This window comes from Arvicola amphibius, chromosome 5 (assembly GCF_903992535.2).
Source record: "Arvicola amphibius chromosome 5, mArvAmp1.2, whole genome shotgun sequence".
NCBI classification, from domain to species: Eukaryota; Metazoa; Chordata; class Mammalia; order Rodentia; family Cricetidae; genus Arvicola; species Arvicola amphibius.
In genome coordinates this window covers 103,134,859-103,156,944 of record NC_052051.1, presented here as the reverse complement: position 1 = coordinate 103,156,944, position 22,086 = coordinate 103,134,859, and the positions used below count along the sequence as shown (strand labels likewise).

Genomic DNA, 22,086 nt, shown 5'->3' with positions numbered 1-22,086 from the left:
CTCATTGTCATGAAAAGCCTTAAGTTATTAAAACATCTAAAATGCGATATTCTGTAGTCTTTGAAAGATATGAAGAATGCCTATGTAACTTAAATATATCTCTATATAGCTAGAAAATCTAACTAACATAACTACAAGTTTTACTAATATTGATAACTATCCATTAACAACCTATATACATTACATTTTTAAATGAACTACACAATCACAATACATTAATCAGTATCAGAAATACATATACATATAACAAAATTGACCTTAAATCCATACCAATGCAAATTATTCATATCTATATCATATCCCCCTTTAAATGTAAAAGAACATTTATAAACAATATTTGGGAACATGGGCGCAGTTATTTCTCTCCAAACTGCTTCCTGCTGAATGGGGACGCTGTTAATTAGGTCTTTCATGGTGTAACCTGTGTGCCAGGTTCATCTCAGTCATCAGTTGGGTGAAGTAATTTTCTGAAGGTGTTCACAGCAACCTTTCAGGAGGGCGTGGTCTATCATACCATATTGGGATAGAAGCAATCCACACGGTCTCATTTTCTGTAAAAACAAAAGAAACTCCTTTCCAAAGCATCATATCCTTAGATCTAAATTCTGAAGTCAAGGTATTTTCAAAATATCTATCTTGGATTAGTTCAGCAGCATTTGTAAACAAATATCTTTTAGCAGCTATTGCTTCTTCCTCAGCATTCAAACAATTCAAAGAGAGTATAATAGTATACAGTATCAAGATTCTCCGTATATTTTCCATCTTTGTACGGCTTTATTTTAACCTCTATTTCGTTTATTTTTACTTTTATTTTTTTATTTTTTGACAAGTTCTTTGTATATCTTTGTCCTGGAATAACTCTGCAGACCAGGCTGTCCTTGAACTCTCAGAGATCCGTCAGCCTCTGCCTTCCAAGTTCTGGGATTAAAGGTGTGTACTACCACACCTTGAACTCACAGAGATCTGTCTGTCTCTGCCTCCCAGGCATTCGGATTAAAGGTGTGTGCTACCACACCTTGAAGTAACAGAGGTCAATCTACCTTGCCTCCCAAGTGTTGGGATTAAAGGTGTGTACCACCACAACAAACTACTTCCTTTTTTCTTTTTCTTTTTTACTTTTAAGAACTTTAACTAGCCTGCATATACTTTTAATACATTGTAAACCACTTAGACATTTTCTTCAACTTTGAATTTTTCTTTTACTGTGTATCTCTCTTTCTGACTACATGAGTCTTTACTTTACCAAACAATATCAGTAGGACTAAAGCCGTGACTTTGGCGGCTAGATCCAGCCCATTCCTTAGCTTTCTACGATTCCAGCCTTGTGGCTGAGGTACGGGCTATAGCCATGTTTATCACCACAACTCTGTAGCCGTTCAAGGTCCCTGCCAGCAAGCAAGCTGCAACAGTGTTAAACAAAAATCAAAAGCTCCGTAGTCAGGACCGCCTGCTTGAAAGAGTCAGAGTTTGTCCTGGCAGTACAGACCAGAATGCCAGCATTTTAAAACAGCACAACTTTTTTCCTGCTATGGCTGAAAACAAGCATGCGTTCAGCTTTTATCAACGCCATTTAAGTGTTTCTTAGCAGGACCTCTTAAAAGAGCTGCAGGGTTTTGCAGCTAAAGCTGAGTCAGGAAGCCTCTCTTAGATGAAAGTGTTTGATAACCTCTAGCAAGCAGAACAGACCCGAGAAATTGCTGTTATGAATTTCTCAAAACATGCTTTACTCTAGTCTTTACCAAGCTTTCTCAGGCTTTCTGTGGATACAGTTATCCACGTGGGCGCCATTCTGTAGTAATGAGCTGCGGGCCGCCCCAGCTCCCGGCCACCGGCTAGCTTTACCCGAAATAATTACACGGAAACTGTATTCTTTTAAATACTGCCTGGCCCATTATTTTCAGCCTCTTATTCACATCTTGACTAACGCATATCGAATAATCTGTGTAGCACCACAAAGTGGTGCCTTACCAGGTAGATTCTAGCATACGTCCATCTTGGGCTGGAGCTTCATCGCGTCTGGCTTCTCTCTGAGGAGAGGCACGGCGGTCTGTCTAACTTAGGAGAGGCGTAGCATCTGACTGAGCCATCTACCTCACTTCCTTCTTCCTGTTCTGTATACTCCACCCACCTAAGGGCTGGCCAATCAAATGGGCCAGGCAGTTTCTTTATTAGCCAATGGGAATCCTCCATCAAGCCCTTAAACTGATAATAACCCCAAACGGAGAGGCCACCATAAGAACATAATACCCAGGTCAATATGGCATGACCAGAGTCCAGTTAGCCTATTACAGCAAGTCCTGGCTAGTCCAACACAGTGGAGCACAAGAAAATGACCTTAAATCAAATCTTATGAAGATGCTAGAGGACCTTAAAGAGGAAATGACAAATCCCTTAAAGAAATCCAGAAAAACACAAACAAACAGCTGAAGAAAATTATAAAACCATTCAAAACCGGAAAATAGAAATAGAAGCAATTAAGAAAACACACACAAACTGAGGGATTCCTGGAGATGGAAAGTATAGGTAAGCAAACAGGAACTACAGACATTAGTATCACCAACAGAATACAAGAGATGGAAGAGATAATCTCAGGCGTAGAAGATACAAAAAATTCATACAGCAGCCAAAGAAAATGTTAAATCTAAAAAGTTCCTGACACAAAACATCCTGAAAACTTGGGACATTATGAAAAGACCAACCTAAGAATAATAGGAAAAGAAGAAGGAACAGAGTCCCAGAAAATCCCCCCACCACATAATAAAGCACTAAACATACAGGACAAAGAAAGAATATTAAAAGCTGCAAGAGAACTAAACAGTGGTGGTGCACACCTTTTTTTTTTCCTTTGGCTTTTTGAGACAGGTTTCTCTGTAGCTTTGGACAACAGGACAGGACAGAATGACAACTTACAGAATGGGCAAAGTTCTTCACTCACCCCATATCTGAAAGAGGGCTAATATCCAAAATATATAAAGAACTCAAGAAACTAGACATCAAAAAACTCCAAATAATCCAATTAAAAATGGGGTACAGATATAAACAGAGAATTCTCAACAGAAAAATCTCAAATGGCTGAGAAACACTTAAAGAAACATTCAACATCTTTAGCCATCATGGAAATACAAATCAAACAACTCTGAGATTCCATCTTATACCTGTCAGAATGGCTAAGATCAAAACCATGAGAGACAGCTCACATTGCAGAGGATGTGAAATAAGGGAAATACTCCTTCATTACTGGTAGGAGTGTTAACTTGTATCCTGATGGAGGATTCCCATTGGCTAATAAAGAAACTGCCTGGCCCATTTGATCGTCCAGCCCTTAGGTGGGCGGAGTAGACAGAACAGGAAGAAGGAAGTGAGGTAGATGGCTCAGTCAGATGCTACGCCTCTCCTAAGTTAGACAGACCGCCGTGCCTCTCCTCAGAGAGATGCCAGACGCAATGAAGCTCCAGCCCAAGATGGATGTACGCTAGAAACTTCCCGGTAAGGCACCACTTTGTGGTGCTACACAGATTATTAGATATGGGTTAATCAAGATGTGAGTAAGAGGCATAAAATAATGGGCCAGGCAGTATTTAAAAGAATACAATTTATGTGTTGTTATTTCCGGGACATATGCTAGCCGGTGGCTGGGAGCCGGGTGGCGGGAAGCAGGCCCACAGCTCATCACTATAGTATCCATTAAGGAAATCAGTAAGGCAGTTACTCAGGAAATTGGGAACTGATCCACCTCAAGACACAGCAATACCACTCTTGGGCATATATATACCCAAACGATGCTCAATCATACTACAAGGACACTTGCTCAACTATGTTCATAGCAGCATTATTCATAATAGTCAGAATCTGGAAACATATGTCTGTCAACCAAAGAATGGATAAAGGAAATGTGGTACATTTATACAATGGAGTATTACATTGTAAAAACAATGACATCATGAAATTTGTAGTCAAGTCGATGAAACTAGAAAAAAAATCATCCTGAGTGAGGCAACCCAGATCAAGAAAGACAAACATGGTATGTAATCACTCACAAGTGGGTATTAGTATAGGATAACCAACCATACTACAATCCACAGACCCAAAAAGGCTAGGTAACAAGGAGGGTCCAATGGGGCTGGAATGACACTTAGATTTCTCTGGGAAGGGGGAATAATAGATTTCTTGGATGGACTGACAGTGGGTGGGAATGGGAACACGAGGAATCATGTGGAGGGAGAGAGGGTAAGAGTACTGAAAGAGATGGCTGAAAAAGGGGGGGGCATTGCAGGATGAGGTAAAAACCTGGTACAAGGGAACCTGCCAGGAACCTACAAGGATGACCCCAGTTAAGACTCCTAGAAATAGGGGACACATAGCCTGAACTAGTCATCTCCTGTGGCCAGACAAGACTTCTAGTGGAGGAATGAGATATCAACTCAGTCACACAGCCTTAGACCTACAGTCTGTACTGACTATGGGATATGTTGGGGTAAGGGTGGGGCAGAGATTGTGGGAGTGGCCAACCAATGACTGGTTCAGCCTCAGACCCATGCCATGAGAGTGCCCACCCCTGATACTGCCTGGTGCACTAAGACTAAGAGTCTGGATTAGCCAGAGACCTAGGATAGAACCAAACATGACTGGCAAAAAAAGTCAATGTAATGATGCCTAATGCTATTCTGCTATACTCATAGATAGATGCCTAGTCCAATAGTCAAGTCATCAGAGAGATTTCATCCGGCAACTGATGAAAACAGATAAAAAGACACAGTCAAACATGTGGAGCTTGGGGAATGTTGCTGAAGAGAGGGAGGAGGATTGTAGGATCCAGATGGGTCAAGGACACCACAAGAAAACTCACAGAATCAACTAACCTGGGCTCATAGGGGCTCAGAGACTGAACTGACAACCAGGGAGCCTGCACGGGTGACCTAGGCTCTCTGCATATGTGTGACAGTTGTAGTTTAGTCTTCTTGTGGAACTCCTAACAGCGGGAGCAGGAGCTGTCTCTGACTCTTTGGCTGACTTTTGGGACTCTATTCCTCCTGTTGGGTCGCCTTGCTCACCCTTAATACAAGGGGAGGTGTTTAGAGTTACTATAACTTAATATGCCATGTTTAGCTGATATCCATGGGAGGTCTGCCCGTTTCTAAATAGAAAAGGAGGAGGAGTGGATGGGGGAGCAAAAGGGAGGTGTTGGGGGGGTAGGAGAAGAGGAGGGAGGGGAAACTGCCGTAAGAATGTAAAAGTATTAATAAATAAAAACTCAAAATCTTCCTGAAAACAAATAAAATAAGTCAAAAGATATAAAGACAAACAGTACTTTTTAGAAACTGATAAATCTAGCTCAGGTGCACAAATTTTCTTGCTGTGCATGATGTATAGGGATTGCTTTTCTCTCTTTGTATGTCACAAGAAAACAGATATGCAAGAGCAAGTGCCCTGATATTTAATGAGTCACAGAGGAGCAGAGAAGAGGCTCAGTGACCTTGCACTTCAGAGACCATGGATTAATCCTGCAGCCATGGGTGTGGAGTTAGTCTCTGTTTATCATCAGTGTGTTGTCACAGCACTGAGAAATAGAGGCTCCATCAGTATTTCAAACAGTGACATTTCTGCTGCTCTGAAGGAGCACAGAAGGTACTTCCCTCATTTTAGTAGAAAACGCACCATATGACATGAAAGGACATACAGCTGTATAATACCTTATTTCCTAGTATGGTTTAAGATAAAAAACTTGATATCCAAAGCTACATTTCTGCAAGTATCTGCTTAATGGAAGTATACTTTGTGATTAAATTGGCATACATCAAGTATAATCAGAAAGGCTATTTACAGTGAGGAAACACATAATTCTGCACCTTAATGGAGTACACACAATTACAGCTGTTGGTTAAGAAATATAACTTCTTTGGCTTTTGTGCTTAGAAACTTATCTTTTCTTTTATTGTTGGCAGTGGACGTACCCAGTTTGGGAAGGTGCACAAGGGCATATTTGTGGCATGTAAAAAGTAATATTTGTGTTCCTAATGATTTGTTTGAGAAGTAAAGGGTAAACTGCCCATCTCTGGCTTCATGATGGATAAGAGAATCAAATGATTCAGTTTCAGAGCAACAGAGAACATCCCTAGCTTTTCTACAGAGCTAAGGTGGCTCACATATCCACAAGGGGCGCACCATGAGAAGGAACAAAGCCCCTCCAGGGGGACTGGTCTGTGCAGGATCACCTGTTCTTACTAAGCAGAAGTGAACAGTATCATGATGGCCACGGTCCTTGCCATCCCCGAGAGCTCAGGGGTATGCAACTAGCACTGGAGTCACAGGTAAAATGGAGAGAAAGAAGCGTCATGGTTTTCAGCAGGGAAATAATGCTTTCTGCTTGCGCAGTAAATTACATGTTTATTTTGTTAGCACGAGATAGATGAATATTTCTACATACAAACTTGTCCAGCTAAAATCAAGATAAGTGATATTAATGTCCTATGGTCAGTATTATTGAACCTCAAAAGCAATAAACTTTATGAGTTGATAAATATTACATTTGCAACATAGTTAACATTCTTTTACTGTCTCAAGCACTTATTACACATTGTAACCGCAAGTCTACAATACATTATTCATATCTGGGGTGTCACCAAGTGATGGATTGCTGTAGGAGAGGCTGTCCTTTAAATAAATCAACAAATAAAAATGCAAATGTTAACATTTTCAGCCACAAACTTTTACCATCTTAAATGGGGAATGAAAATTTCACATTATATTGACAGCCAGCAGAGAACAATTAAAAGCCTACACCATGAGGGGAAGATGACTGCCATGACTGTTTTCTCTGCTTGCACATGTAATGATATGGATACTTGAGGTGTTTTCCAAGAACAAAGGAAAAACATCTCTCCAGCACTGAAACATGCCATCATCTTTTGCAAGCCTTTCATAAACCTTAAACATTCTTGGAATTTAGGGTGTGCAAGGCTTAAAATGTATTCTCTTCAAAGGAAGAGTCAGAATTTGTATAATGAAAAGGTCTATGAAAATGACTAGTGTACACTCTGAAATGTGAACGATGCAAATACTTTGAACTCTAAGGACGGAGAAGCACAATTGTGCTGTCCTGGTACCCGATTCTCACAGGACTGAATCATCTTCAATCTGCACTTTGTCTAATACACTGATGATACTCCATGTGCACTCCTCTAAAGACAGGATCAGGGGTGCTACATATTCTTTTAGTCACCCAAATGCTTATTATTTACAAAGCTCCTAAGAATCTATATTTAGCTCATCAGCAGTTTTAAGGACCAGTAGATGAATAATCCTTTTCTTAACATCTGTAAATATAAGAATTTGCAGCACTCTTAACCAGGGCTTGTAAAGCTCTACCATGCTGATATTCAGAAAATTTATGGTCATTCAGAAAATTATGCTGAGGATGTTTTATAAAACCTTTACAGGGAAACATTCTATTCCTACTTTTCATGCTTCCCTCTAAATTGAAATTCAACCTTTACAAATACATTAAAGTTATGTTAGAGATCACATCTTAGTGCTGTGGTGTAGCTTAGGGGTGGATTGTTTGCCTACCATGTACACAGCCCCGAGTATAAGGCCTAGTTCCAACTAACCAACCAAAAATGCCATTTAAATATTAACAGTAAGAAAATTCACTGAGATTGAAAATCTAGACTATTAACCATTTCCAACTCAGCTGGGCCAGTCCATATGTGTTGGATGGAAAGCTTCTGAGTACAAGCTTCCAAGCACAGTGTGAAGTAGTACAGAACAAAGGGAGCTCTCTCCACTCTTCAGAATCATAACTCATTTGTTTACTTAGCAAATTCCACAAATGCCAGCATTAAAAGAAAGAGAGAGGGTCAGTGGAGAAAAATCGGCAAACTAACTAATCACCGTGATTATGTCACCCTTGCAGTGGGTGGGTGGGGGTACTGGTGATGGTGGCCATTACACTACTTAAGTTAATGGCTTTGGAGTCTGAAATGCTGGCCCTGTCTTTTATTAGCTAAGGGTCTGTGACCATTTGAAAGAAAGTGGTCTCCAGAGGGAGCAGCGTTATTAGAAGGCGTGCCCGTGTTGGAGGAAGTATATCACTGTAGGGGTGAGCTTTGAAGTCTCTTTTGGGGCTGGAGAGATGGCTCAGTGGTTAAGAGCATTGCCTGCTCTTCCAAAGGTCCTGAGTTCAATTCCTGGCAACTACATGGTGGCTCACAACCATCTGTAATGAGGTCTGGTGCCCTCTTCTGGCCTGGGGACATACACACAAACAGAATGTTGTATACATAATAAAAATAAATATTTTAAAAAAAAAGAAGTCTCTTTTGCTCAAGCTTCCCTCAGAAGATGTTCAACTGACTTCCTGTTCCCTACAAGATGTAGCACTCTCAGCTCCAGCATAACATCTGTATGTATGCTGCCATGCTCCCTGTCATGATGATAATGGACTGAACCTCTGAAACTGTAAGTGAGCCACCCCAATTAAATGTTTTCTTTATAAGAGTTGTCATGGTCATGGTGTCTCTTCACAGTAATGAAAACCCAAAGTAAGGAAGGTCTTAGATAATGCACTCAATCTCTCTAACTCATGGTTTCCCAATTTTAAAATGGGGATAAGTGTAGTCCTATCTCTACAGGGTGTGAAAACTAAATGAGATGACAAGTCAAGGAGCTTGGCACAGTTCTGGGTACATAGTACTCAAGATAGCAGCCTAACTTACTATCCTCTGCAGCATTCACTTCCCAGTTTTTTTTTTTGGTGTTATCTTTCTGCCTTCAAAATTCATTGCATGCCAGTAAGAGCCACAGTTAGAACAAATACTGCTTCTCAAGAATGTGTAGGTTTGTCTTCTGTGGCACTGTACTTATATGAGACTTGAATAAAAGATAGCTCTATAAAGAACAAAGACTTAAAACTCTTTCCTTTTTCAGACCATAAACCAAAGAATATATTTTAGAGTATACCTTTGAAATCACCAGCCTTGATATTAACAATTTAGGCAACTAAACTACAAAACATAAAAGTCTTAAAATATATATTCATGTGATAATATGAGGTATTTAAGTGCCCCAAACTAGCCTTATCCCCAAGGAAACATAAACGAAGTCCTTTTGAAACTGATGCACGTGTGTGTGTGTGTGTGTGTGTGTGTGTGTATAAAATACTTGTATAATATGCTAATATGTGAGTTGCTATATTGATGTAAGAAGTTTTGAATAATATATTTCTTTCTCTAACTACAGAAATGGCTGGTCAAATGATTAGCTCTTCTAAAGTCTCTGGTATAAATGAACATAAATATACCTCTAGCAAATCACAAATCCACTGTGATTTGCAGAATTTAATCACTTAAAGTTGTTGCTGTGGGAGAATGCGCTTGTACACTGTAAAAATTTGTCACTCGTACTGGTTTAATAAAATGCTGATTGGCTAGTAGCCAGGCAAGAAGTACAGGCGGGGCAAGCAGATTAGGAGAATTCTGGGAAGAAGAAAAGCAGAGTCAGTCACTAGCCAGCCACCAAGGAAACAAGACATGTAGAAAATGAGGTAACGCCATGGCCACGTGGCAATACATAGACTGATAAAAATAGTTGAATTTAAGATGTAAAAGATAGCTAGAAATATGCCTGAGCCATTAGCCAAAGAGTGTTAATACAGTTTCTATGTGATTGTATGAGTCTTGATGGCAGGGAAAGAAAAGCGCATTCTCTGTCTATAAGTTGCAGACCAAATACATTACCTTCCATGATCAGCTGAGAAGGACCTGCTGCTAAGCGGTTTCTGTGGACAGAATACTTTGGGTTTCTATGGAAACCCTTGCCAACTGTCATGATCATTTCAGAAAGTGCAAATGTGGAGAAAAGAACTATGCAATGGATTTGGCAAACCTATAGCTTTATAATAAGTGCCTCTAGAGTAAGAGCACTAAAACTGTCGACTTTTCTTCAGTCTTATAAACACTCTCCCAAGGAGAACACCAGTCAAGGGTCTCCCAGGCTCACCGTGAGGTGGTGTGCTGGGATGATGATGAGGCTGGGGTCATGGGGTCCTTAGGGCTTCTTGTTGGCATAGGAGATGTGGATGCATCTTTTCTAACTGCTGTCACTGTCTCTGTATAAACAATAAAGGAAACAATTTGAGTACTCAATAAAAGAAATAAAAAGTTCACTTCAAGTAACAAAGTAGACCATTTGGGGCACCCTAAAATCTCAATGGATAACTGTTTTTTTTCTCCTGAAAAGGAACAGTGACAGATGAAAAATTCCTTGTGTTGTTTGTTTTCATACATATCAGTGATTTACATTGCCTCACTTAAAAACAAACAAAACCCACTCATTTGTACAGTAACAGAGAAGTTATTTTGTTTTTTGACCTATTTGCCCATCATATTTCTCATGATTTGGCTTTACTGTGGAGATGTCTAAGAAGGTAAGCTGTTTTAATCTGTTCCCTTTAACATTATTAACAAAAACGTTTTTGCAAACAAAACAGAAAATCGTAGCACCTTGCATTTCTAGGCCTTTCAAGTTGAAGGAGTCTCTTTAAAAGCATTTAAGATTAGACATAAATATCTCTCTTTTTTTTAAAGAAGTCTGATTTGGACTACAACAAGTACTATGTGAAAGACCTGAGTAACATATCTTCATTTAGGGTCCTAGGATATTCCTAAGCAATAATGTATCTTTCTACAGTATGGGCTGATTTGGCCTCCATTCCCGTCTAAGAAGTGCTGATAAGTTGATTCATTACTTTTCACTTCCTGATGTTAAATAAAATGGTAGTACTGAAAGGAGGCATTTTTTCCTTTTGGATTCTACCTTCCTACCCCCCCCTCTCCCCCATCCATTCTATCTATCCATCCATCATCTATCTATCTACCTATTTTATATTTTTGTTCTTAATATATTCTGGCTGCAGTTTTTCCTCCCTTCATTCCTCCCATTTCTCCTCAACCCACCTCCCCTCTTCAGCAGATCCATTTCTCCTCAATTTCTCTTCAGAAAAAAGCAGGCCTCCCAGGGATATCCACTGAACATGGCATAACAAGATCAGATAAGACTAGGCACAAGCCCTCAGATCAAGGCTACATGAGGCAACTCAGCAGGAGGAAAAGTGTCTCAAAAGCTGATGAAAGAGTCAGAGACACCTCCACTCCACTGTTAGGGGGTCCCACAAAATATCAAGTTAACAACTATAACATATATGCATAGGACCTAGCACAGACTCAAGTAGATCCCATGACTGTCGCTTCAGTCTCTGTGGGCCTCTATGAGTCCTACTTAAGTTTTTCTTTTTGGTTTTATTTTATATTTATTACCTTTCAACAACATGAAATTTGTCTTTATTTTGGAGAACTGTGAGAATTCTGTCACAATTTGATGTAGGTGTGTCTTCTATCTGATGCTTTCATTGGTTAATTAATAAAGAAACTGCCTGGCCCATTTGATTGGCTGGCCCTTAGGTGGGTGGAGTAGACAGAACAGGAAGAAGGAAGTGAGGTAGATGGCTCAGTCAGAGGCCACGCCTCTCCTAAGTGAGACAGACTGTCGTGCCTCTCCTCAGGGAGAGAGATGCAATGAAGCCAGCCACCAGGTCAGATGTGCTGAATCTTTCCCGGTAAGACACCATTCGTGGTGTTACACAGATTATTAGATATGGGTTAGTCAAGATGTGAGTAAGAGGCTGAAACTAATGGGCCAGGCAGTATTTAAAAGAATACAGTTTCCGTGTAATTATTTTGGGGCATAAACTAGCCAGGCGGCCGGGAGCTGGGCGGGACGAAAAGCAGGCCTGCCCGCTGATCCCACTACAACAATTTCTGTTGGTTTCTGGAAAACTGCTCCCCAATATTCATTAAAAGCTTATTTGGGAAGATCTGCTCTTTCTTGTAGGAAAGAATGATGTGGTGGTTTAAAAGAAAATGGCTCCCAAAGGAAGAGGCACTATTAGGAGGTGTGGCCTTGTTAGTGTAAGAGTGTTACTGTGGGGGCGGGCTTTGAGGTCTCTTTTGCTCAAGCTTCCCACAGTGTGACAGTCAGTTGACTTCCTGCTGACTTCTAGTCACGATGTAGCACTTTTAGCTCTAGCACTCTGGCTGCATGTCACCATGCTCCCTGTCATGATGATAATGGGATGAACCTCTGAACTATAAGGGAGTCACCCAAATTAAATGTGTTCTTTATAAGAGTTGCTATGGTCATGGTGTCTTATCACAGCAATACATATTAAAAATGACTACCCCTTGATAACTTTCTAATAAGTATTTTAAGTTATTAGTTGTTTTAAGAGTCTCAGGTTCTTTTCTGTTCCCCATCTTATGGAACTGGAGGTGGAGATCAAGCACATGCCTAGCACTGCACAGCTATTGAGGGTGACACTGGATTAAATGCACTCAGGTCTGCTAGACAGATATCTAGTCACCCTATTAGATAGTTTGAAAAGGAAAACTAGCACCAACAACACTGTCCCTAACTGTTCTGGAGAGATGAACCTGGTGGTAGACTCAAGGGCAGAAATAATAAAAGCTAGAGAATTTAATATTACAGACAATTTAGGACAGACAGAATGGAGGCAGGGGATGAAGATAGGTAACAAGTAGAGACAAGGAGAGACAAAAAGAAGGGGTTTGTGGGTGAGAAGGGAGGGAAGAGGATGTTTCTGGTAGGAAAAGATTACAATTATTCTTTAGTCACTATCTTGGAACACAACACTAGCCTCTTTTGTTTTGATACTCCTGTTAAAGTCAGTTCTGACACGTGATATCTAATGGAACTGAAGGAAGGGACTTTCAGAGGATCTAGGTGATGTCCCCACTTCTAGAATGTACATCAGGTACATATGGATTCCTTGGAAAAGCAGGCATAACAACTTGCATACATGTGGGGAGAAGGACCACAGATTCCATCAAATTCTGAAGGGTATGGATCCCAAAAAGGTCAAGAATGTTGCCTCTCAGGTATAGGTCAAGTTTCTTCTAGTTTCTCTTTTAATTCTCAAAGCTTTTTAAAAGTTAAGTTTTCAAAATCCAACTGTTAGTTTTTAACTGTATTTGTTCCTTTGATAAATTCTGATTTAATATTAAGTCAGCAATGATGTATCTTCATCTATTCACAGAAATATAGAACCCTATACAATTACAAACACAAATACAAATATATTACATGTTATAAAAAAATCTAAGTTCTAGGAAGAATGTTATCCAATAGGTTAATCAAATTTTTATATAAATGCCTATGTTAATTCATGTGTGAACATACTTATAATTTTTGCTTATAAAGATGAATGGGGCCATTTCCTCTTTATATGTAGCTGGGTTTATCTGCCCATCCATTAGTCAACTGCTGGGGATTATTATCTTAACTAGGCAAAGATGTGTTACATTTTTTATAGTGCAGGATATTACTTTAACTGTGTAAAGGTGTTGTGTTATGTTTGTGCTGCATTTGTTTCATAATGTAAGAATGTGTGTTTAATTATGAAAACATGTGCTGCATCTGTTTCAGTTTGCCTGCCTAAGGCACCTGATTGTTCTAATAAAAAGCTGAATGGCCAATAGCTATGCTTGTGAGGAAGAAGAGAGGAGTGAATGAGGGAAATGCCCAGGGCCAGAGCCAGGCAGCCACAGAGACAGAAAGTAAGAGAAGGTAAAAAGTCCTGAGGCAAAAGGTAGATAAAGAGAAACAGGTTAATTAAAATTAAAAGAGCTAGCTAGAAATGTGCCTAAGGTAGGCTGAGCATTCAAAACTAATAATAAGTGTCTGTCGAGATGTGTGAGCAGATTGGTGGCCTCAAAGAAAAAAAGCCTAGTATAGTCAACATTTCTGATAACTTTTCATGGTGTTCAAAGATTAAGAACTTCTGCTTCTGGGCTCTTTGTTAAAAACAGCTGAATTGCATCATATGTTCAGTTTAGGTTGACAATCCCATTACACACACACACACACACACACACACACACACACGCACACACGCACACGCACACGCACACGCACACACACACAAATGCTGGCATAACCTTTCCCCAGATCCAGGGACAGCACTGGTGGTCCTCAGCCATGATGTCTTTGTTCCTCAGAGTCAAGCACTATTTTGATTATTGTTTCCTTTCTGTTCTCTACAGCTTTAATATGTATTTGGCTTAAAAATGTTAATTATATTCTGTCAATTGTAAAAAAATGTTCTTTAGCATTGGTGCTCTTAATTCTTTAAAAACTAAATTAAGTTCTTAAAGTTTATTTCTGTTGATTGTGTGTGTGCGGTTTGCTCACTTTGTTGCGTCCTTTCCTGTGCCATGCACTATTGCTGTGGGTGGATACTGGAGCAGTTCTGGTTTGGAGTGATTATGAAAAACAGGACTATGACAGAAGATACCAGTTATTTGCTGAAATGCACTGTTTCTTTCTTCCCAGCAGCAAGTCATATGACAGTCCTCAGTTTCTTTATGCTTCAGTATGGTAAGCTTAAAAATAATACAGGAGCCGGGCGGTGGTGGTGCACGCCTTTAATCCCAGCACTTGGGAGGCAGAGGCAGGTGGATCTCTGAGTTTGAGGCCAGCCTGTTCTACAAGAGCTAGTTCCAGGACAAGCTCTAGAAACTACAGGGAAACCCTGTCTTGAAAAACCCCCCAAAAAAAAAAATACAGGATGTTACATGCACCAATCATAGCCTATCCTATAAAAATGTTCCACGTTTCTGTCCCACAGCCTATTTTACCTCTTCCTTATCTGGCGGGGTCAACAAACATCTTAGGCTTTGTGGGCCAGACTACTAGTCACTATGCTTAACTCTGCGATTGTAAAGAAAACCAGCCAAGGTAGTATGCAGACCAAAGGCACAGCTGCATTCCAACAAGGGTTAGAGTGCCCTGGAGTTCAAGTCCCTTGCCTTGTTTTCAAAATTGTGTGTGTGGGGGTCAATCTTACGGCTGAATATGATAATCTCTGTAGGTTTTACACATAAGTTCTTCTAATTGCTTAGGAAATCTCCCACAAAAGATCTGTGTTAAATGTGTTTTCCCCCATCAACTGAAATGACCATGTGGGTTTGCCTTCATTCTGCTAATGTAGTGCATTACATTGACAGATTTTTCTGAGTTGAATCACCATTGCATTCCTGAGCTAAATCCCACTTGGTCATGATTTATCATCTTCTTAATATGCTGCTACATTCAGCTTGCTACTGCCTTGTTTAGGCTATTTCCATGCATATTTATAATAGACATTGGGCTACAGTTTGTTTTGTGGTTGCCTGGTTTCAGCACTGGGGACTCTTAAAGTAAGTTAAGATGTATACCTTCCTATTCTCTTTTATGGAAGGTTGTGAGTAGCATTTGCTTTACTTTTTTTTTTTTTTTTTTTTTTTTTTTTTTTTTTTTGCAAGGGTTTCTCTGTGATACAGCCCTGGCTGTTCTGGAATTTGCTTTGTAGACCAGAATGGCTTCAAACTCACAGAGATCCGCCTACCTCTGCCTCCTGAGTGCTGGGATTAAAGGTGTGCCCACCACTGCCTGGCTTGCACCACCACTCAGCCATTTTTTTTTTTTAAAGATCTGGTGAAATTCTCTTGTGAAGCTATATGGTTCTGGCTTCTTCATAAAAGTTTTAAAATAACAATAATTGCTAGAGTATGGTAATTTGTGTGTTCTTCTAGGTCTTGTAGATTCATGGCCCCTACTGTGTATTTTGTCTCAATATTACTTTCTTATCCTAGGAGGCAGCAGCATGTTCATTTGGCTTTCAAAGTTTTCACAGAATAACCTATGAAAGTTGAGCATTAGGAAGAATAGAAAGCAGAACCTGTGTCTTGAGACAAGTCAGAACAGACCCTGGTATCTGACCCCAGGATTCTGCTTTCAGAGAGATCAGGGTCTCATCTGTGCTTGGGCTGACATCTCAGGACTGATGCCATCCTAGGGCAGGGGTCATCAATGCTGAGAATCCACAAAGTTCTCCTATTGTGTTTCTGTAAAGCCTCCCTTTCTTCAGAGTTCTGATGAATTGGATCCTTCTTTTTTTCTTTTTTTGGTTGTTTGAGATAGGGTTTCTCTGTAGCTCCAGGCTGGCCTCGAACTCACAGAGATCTGCCTGCTTCTGCCTCCCAAGTGCTAGTATTAAAGGTGTGCACCACCACTGCCCGGCTTGAAGTGGATTCTTAATTGTGTGGTCTTCAGTGTTTCTGGGAGAGGGTGATTACCTAGGTTTATCTATACCACTGTTTTCATTGATACGTTATGATAAGCAAATCTGAACAATTATTACAACCACATAGTCATTATATCTCAAATACCTCAGTTGGCAAATAATCAAGTTGGTGAATGAAAAAAAACATGATTATTATGGTTTGGGTAGGTGTTCTCCCAAATGCTCATGTATTGAAAGGTTGGTCTCTAGTTAGTGATGCTACCTTTGGAGGTGCCAGAAACATTAGAAGGTGGGACCCAGCTGGAGAAAGAATGTCATGGGGTGGGAGAGATATTTCCTACATTTCAAGGAATGAAGCAGTCTTCACAACGCTCCTCTCACCTTGATGTTCTACCCAAGGGTGGTAGCCTACTGGACTCTGGCACTGTGGGCCTGAATATAATCCCTGCTCTTCCAAAGTGATTTTCTTAGGTATTTGGTCATAGTGATGCAATAACTAAAACAATTTTATCTGAACTGATGCAGAAAAAGTAGATTTGATAAAATCAAACACCAATTTATGAGAAAGATTCTCAACCATCTAGGAGGAACTTTTCCAACCTGATGAAAAACAATTACAAAAAGCACCAGTAAGATCATACTTAGTTGGTGCAAGATTGTCTTCTCTGAGACAATCAGGTAGCAAACAAATTTTTTAACATTTATTTATTGGACTGGAACTCCTAGGTAGTCAACAACAACAACAACAAAAATAAAAGCCATAAATTATAAAAAGGAAGAAGTTGGTTATGGACTAGCTATATTCCGGTCCTAATCCCCAGTACTTTTAGAACTTATTGTACTTAGAGACAAGGCTTTCAAAGAGGTCATCAAGGGCTAATGGAGTCACATGAGTGTTGGTATCTTTGGAAAGAGGAGATACCTGCGAGGCATATATACAGAAAGGACCATGAGAAGTCACAATGAGAAGAAAGCTCTCATAAGCCCAGGGAAGGGCCTAGGGAGGTAACTGATTAGCGGAGAGTATAGGGTACTTCAGTAATCAGGTAAATGTACTACATATGAACTGGTGATTACATGGGTGTAAAAGAATTGTGAGACTTATCAAGCTACATTTAAGACTTGTACAACTGTATTATATATAATTAAACCTCAATTAGAATAAAAGGAAATGAAATAATGACCAAGGTTTTCTTGACTTCTCAGGCACTGCTATTTTAAGGCCCCACCATAGTCTTTCTCTTTGACATTAGCAATCAGTCATCATAAGAACTCTGAAGAGGTAAGCATATATTTTGCTTAAATCACTAAATCACTGCAGGCGCTGAGGTCAAAAGGTCTAACTGATTAGGCCCTTATTTTGAGAAAATGAAACAAAGGAAAAAAAGAAAAATCAATATTTAATGTTATGTTAATTCAGTTGACACATATATAATGAGAACCTACCCTATGTTGAGCTATGCTCTAAGATATAGAGGTGTGCATGTTATTGTCTCGTGACAGAAGATCTGAAACATAGTACAGTAGATGATATTTTCAGGATTTCTTTCAATTACAGAGGACGGCAAATGTAGATGCTCTGGTTTAAGCGACAGTATTCCATATTTACAGCAAGATAACTCTTAAAGATAGGTTCTAAACTTGAATTCCTTTTTTTTAGGATGATTTACTCTTCTGTCTGGGTTTATTCATAGCACTCTAGTTGCGTGTCTTCCGTGTGTTGTTGATAACAGTGTTTATCATATCTTTTATTGTACACTTCTAGGAATCAGTTTATTTTCTAATGATTAAACATAAGATACAGATGACAGTAATAATAAAGGGAACATAAGCAAATGATCCCTAGAGGCTAGATGGAAACCACTTCTGTAGGTTGATTCTTCCAACATAGTTATTAGTTTGTGTCCTGTGCTTATCCACTATGAGCATCAAGCATCTCGCATCACTACAAGCACAGGTTCACTTACAGCACTAGAGGTTATTATTCACTTCAGTTTAGTAGAAAATAATTGTTTCCCAGAAAAAAAATGTGTTTGAGATCCTCTCAGAGAATTTGACTAGTGGTGGTTAACCTATGTAAGGTTAGCCTAAAACATCACAAAAGAAAAATAACAGTGTGTGTCCAAGAGTATCAACTAAGCTGAAATTACTCTGGACTGAAGTTCTGCCACAAATATAAAGGGATTCAGGGATCTGTGTCAGAGGAATGAGCAAAAGGTATCCCCAAATACAGTAGGGACCTTTGGAATGATGTTCAGGAAGAGTTTAAAAAAAAAGGAGAGTGCCAAGCTCCATGATCTAATTCATTTTAATTCTGAAATTTGTGCTTAGTGGCTTCAGCCTTAGTTAGTTCATCAGTACTGCAGGGAAAATGCCCTGAGTTCCAAGGGCTTTCGTGACAGAGGATCAGTCATTTTTCAGGTAGAGGCAGTTCTAGAATGTTCCCTCATGGGGAGAAGGAAGAGGCATGTGTTCCCCCTGAGCATGCCGTCTAAAAGCTCTTTACCCAAGTTTAGATTATCTAAAGTAGCATTTCTTCATTCTACATAACTCAATGAAAACCAACTAAAATATAACATTCTAAGTGATGATGGAAGAGAAAACTTATGCTGTAGGCTAATTTGATAATAATGTACCCATTTTTGTTATCATAAGGTTGCTCTTTGAGTCGACTCTGTTTTTTTTTTTTTTTTTTATATGTTTAGCATCAATAAAGTTGGCCGAATGTTGAGGAGAACACTAGAGGTGAAGGAGTGAAAGACTGGCAATAAAGATCAATAAAGATTAATGGTCCTGCAGTAAATACCCTGTATAACACTTCAGGATTAAATGATAGCAACAAAAGAAACCACGGATATAAAGAAGAAATGTATACCAAAAGATTCTGTCATGCTAACGAGAGGAAAGCAATTAAGGAAGTGCAACCAAGCAGTGTAACTTGGGAAGTTAGTGCTGGGTCACTGGCACTGTAATAATCAGGGCATCCAGAGCCATGGTGCACACCTAGGGAAGTTAATTCTCCCATTAGGCTGGATGCTGCAGCAAAGGCCAAAGCAATAACCCTTCCCTGTCTCTAGTCTGCATGCACCAGCTCTGCAGTGGCAGAGTGGCTCAAGGGGGCAACTTCATGTCTTCAGTGATCAGGCAGACCATAAAAAAAGAGAAGAATACAAGACAATCTTTTCCATGAGTAGAAAAACTTCATGGTCTTATATTTTAAAATGTTAAAACATTTCAAACTTTTAAACAGATGAAGTTCTTGATATTATTTTCACTATCGCACTACGTCCTTCTGCCCTTTACAGAAAAAGGGAAAAGAGTGATGAGGGGAGCTGCTGGAAAATAAAAGGGTGAATGACAGCGCTCATGAAATCTCTGCAGATGTGTAACAGCTGCCTTCGAGTTAGCTCGATTGTCTAGCAGCACCACTGGGACTCACTGTGCACAACGCGAAGTGCTGCGAGGTCAGCACACAACACAGCACAAGTAATGGGTTCTGAACTCCTGGTAGTCAAAAATGGTTTTGTTTCAAATTAGAAATTGATTTCTTTAGTATAGCAGCTTTTTCCAGGCTTCTGGCTTCCGTAGCTGGGAATAGGAGAGGTTTGTTCCTGCACAACTAGGCTGTCCCACCAGTCTTCACGAGCTGCTCTCTAACATTGCAACAATCTCAATCAGCCGCACGTGCTGTTTATCCCTCTGCTGTTCTGCTATGCAGTTTTTCATTTTGTCATTTTAGCACTGGCACATGACATACATGTGTTGACACGTCAACAGAAGATTACATTAAGCCTTGCAGAGTAACCACTAGACCAGTTCTGACTGGAACCTCTCTCTGCAGCAATGGCGAGAATAAGGGGAACTAAAGGTTCTCAGTGCTGAAAGATGAGTGCTAGAGAAAGTAAGAGGCTAGCTCGGGTAGTATGTGTCCTCAGGGAGAGACTAGCTCGGGTAGTACGTCTCCTCAGCTTCATCTCTGTCTTGTGAGCAACACCTAAAAGGAAGCTTCAGTGTTGTCTGTCCTCAGTGGCACTCTGTGGAATATTTATTTGCCTTATGCCAAAGAGAAATTGTGGTGTTTCCCTTTTGAAGTTTGGAAAAATTGTCATCTCTCAGTTGCCTGGAAGAGGATAAAGCAATTTATTTTAGATTACTGGCAATTAACCCTCAAACAGCAAAGTCCGCAGCAGGTGGGGAAAGCAGAGAAGGGTGTGTGTGAAATTTTCTCCCGGAGCACACCCATTCTCAAATAAATAAAGCAAATGTGAGAGTTGATGCAGAGATTATGAACAGTTGGCTGCTTAACATCGCAGGAGAGGAACTATCCTGGTAGAAGGAGGAGTATGAAAAACAATCATGAGCAGGGTGTGAGCAGAGGAGGCTGTTTCCCATACATCTCCCCATAAGGAGGTTCATTCCCTTTCAAGTTTGTCCTTAAGGCTGTTGGCATAGACTGCACCAGGAGTCACACCAGGAGCGGCTGCGAAGCAAATACCTCTTTCATTAATCATTTCAGAGTTCCTTGTAGTATTATTAGCACTTCAAAGAAGGCAAGGCAATATTTTCTCAGACTTGGGTGATCATGTTTAGTTCCAATGTAAAGTTGCTCACGACCTCCCCACATTACCAGTCAATTGAGGACTAACCATTATTATAAGACCTTACTTTTCCAGGAGAGATTTAGGTTCAATTCTTTATTCTGTTACTCATTTTGGGAACATCATTTAGAATCTATAACCTTACTGTTCAATTCAGATTTTAAAAAGGGGGCCAAACTGAACAGAGTGTCTCCTATCAATACTCTCAGAGAAATAAATGCAGATGTGATTTGAGCCTCTAGTAACTGTGCCACCCACAGTTTTGCAGGCATGATGTAGGTGGGTCTTCTGTCTATGTGTTACTTTCATTTGTCAAATAAAGAGACTGCCTTGGCCTCTGATAGGCAGGATAGCAGCTTAGATAGGTGTAGTAGACCAAACAGAATTCTGGGAGGAAGAAAGCAGAGTCAGGAAGTCGCTATGAAGCTCCAGCCCAAGATGGACATAGGTTAGAATCTTCCTGGTAAGTCACCACCTTGTGGTACTACAAACATTAATAGAAATGGGTTAATCAAGATATGAGAGTTAGCCAGTAAGAAGCTAGAGCTACTGGGCCAGGCAGTGTTTAAATGAATACAATCTGTGTGTTGTTATTTCGGGTGTAAAGCTAGCCGTGCGGGATCCGGGTGAGACAAAAAGCAGGCCTGCTTGCCTCCTCACTACACAGGCATATGTTTATCTGAAATGCTACCTCCAGCTTGGCATCAAGGAAATAACCTGCTGTCCATTGTCTTGCGGGCACCAGCCACCTTCCACCATCCTTCTCTTTCTGCTACTGCAGACACGACACTCACCTTTCTGGGGGCTGCAAGTGTCTTTCTGTTGGCATGTCCACTGGACGTCATCCTCCGCATGTGACTGAAACTCCACTGTCTTCTTCTCCTTCCTGTTTTGTCCACTGTTTGGAGAGTTTGAGCATGCTTTAAAGGATGATGAGGTTCCACGCAGCCATCCATCACATTTTGACTTTAATAAACTGAAAGAGGAAGCATGAATGGACTGTAGTGGGCACAGGGGAAGACACAGATCACACAGACATATCTGAAATGGACAAGAGTTTCAATACAGTTCATGGCAGTGAGAATCTTTTCCTTATTTTAACTGACAGATAATTTGAATATTTTTCTAGATGTATATTTTGTGTATTGCTACAACTGCTTTGGAGAACAGTTTAATGATGTTAATCCTCAAAATTTACAGAGTTACAGAAATAAGACTCAAGTCCATTAAACTGCAATAAAGCCGAAGAGTATGAGTAAGAATCAGAATGTCTACAGAATGAACAAAAGCAGGTTAGAGGGAGACTACATATGTAACATGTTTCGTAAGTACTAAAGATGAACTTAAAATTTA

At 40.0% G+C, this 22,086-nt stretch overlaps 1 protein-coding gene across 6 annotated transcripts in view; it reads right to left on the bottom strand.

Moving 5' to 3' along the window:
• Kiaa1328 (KIAA1328 ortholog) overlaps window positions 1–22,086 on the bottom strand; it is a 284,272-nt gene that overhangs the window by 20,679 nt on the left and 241,507 nt on the right. For all 6 annotated transcript variants that reach the window (XM_038329545.1, XM_038329547.1, XM_038329546.2 and 3 more), the window contains 2 exons: window positions 21,528–21,709; window positions 9,997–10,105 (listed from right to left, as the gene is read on the bottom strand). In XM_038329545.1, coding sequence (XP_038185473.1) covers window positions 9,997–10,105; window positions 21,528–21,709 — 291 coding nt within the window. The remainder of the gene's footprint in view (window positions 1–9,996; window positions 10,106–21,527; window positions 21,710–22,086) is intronic.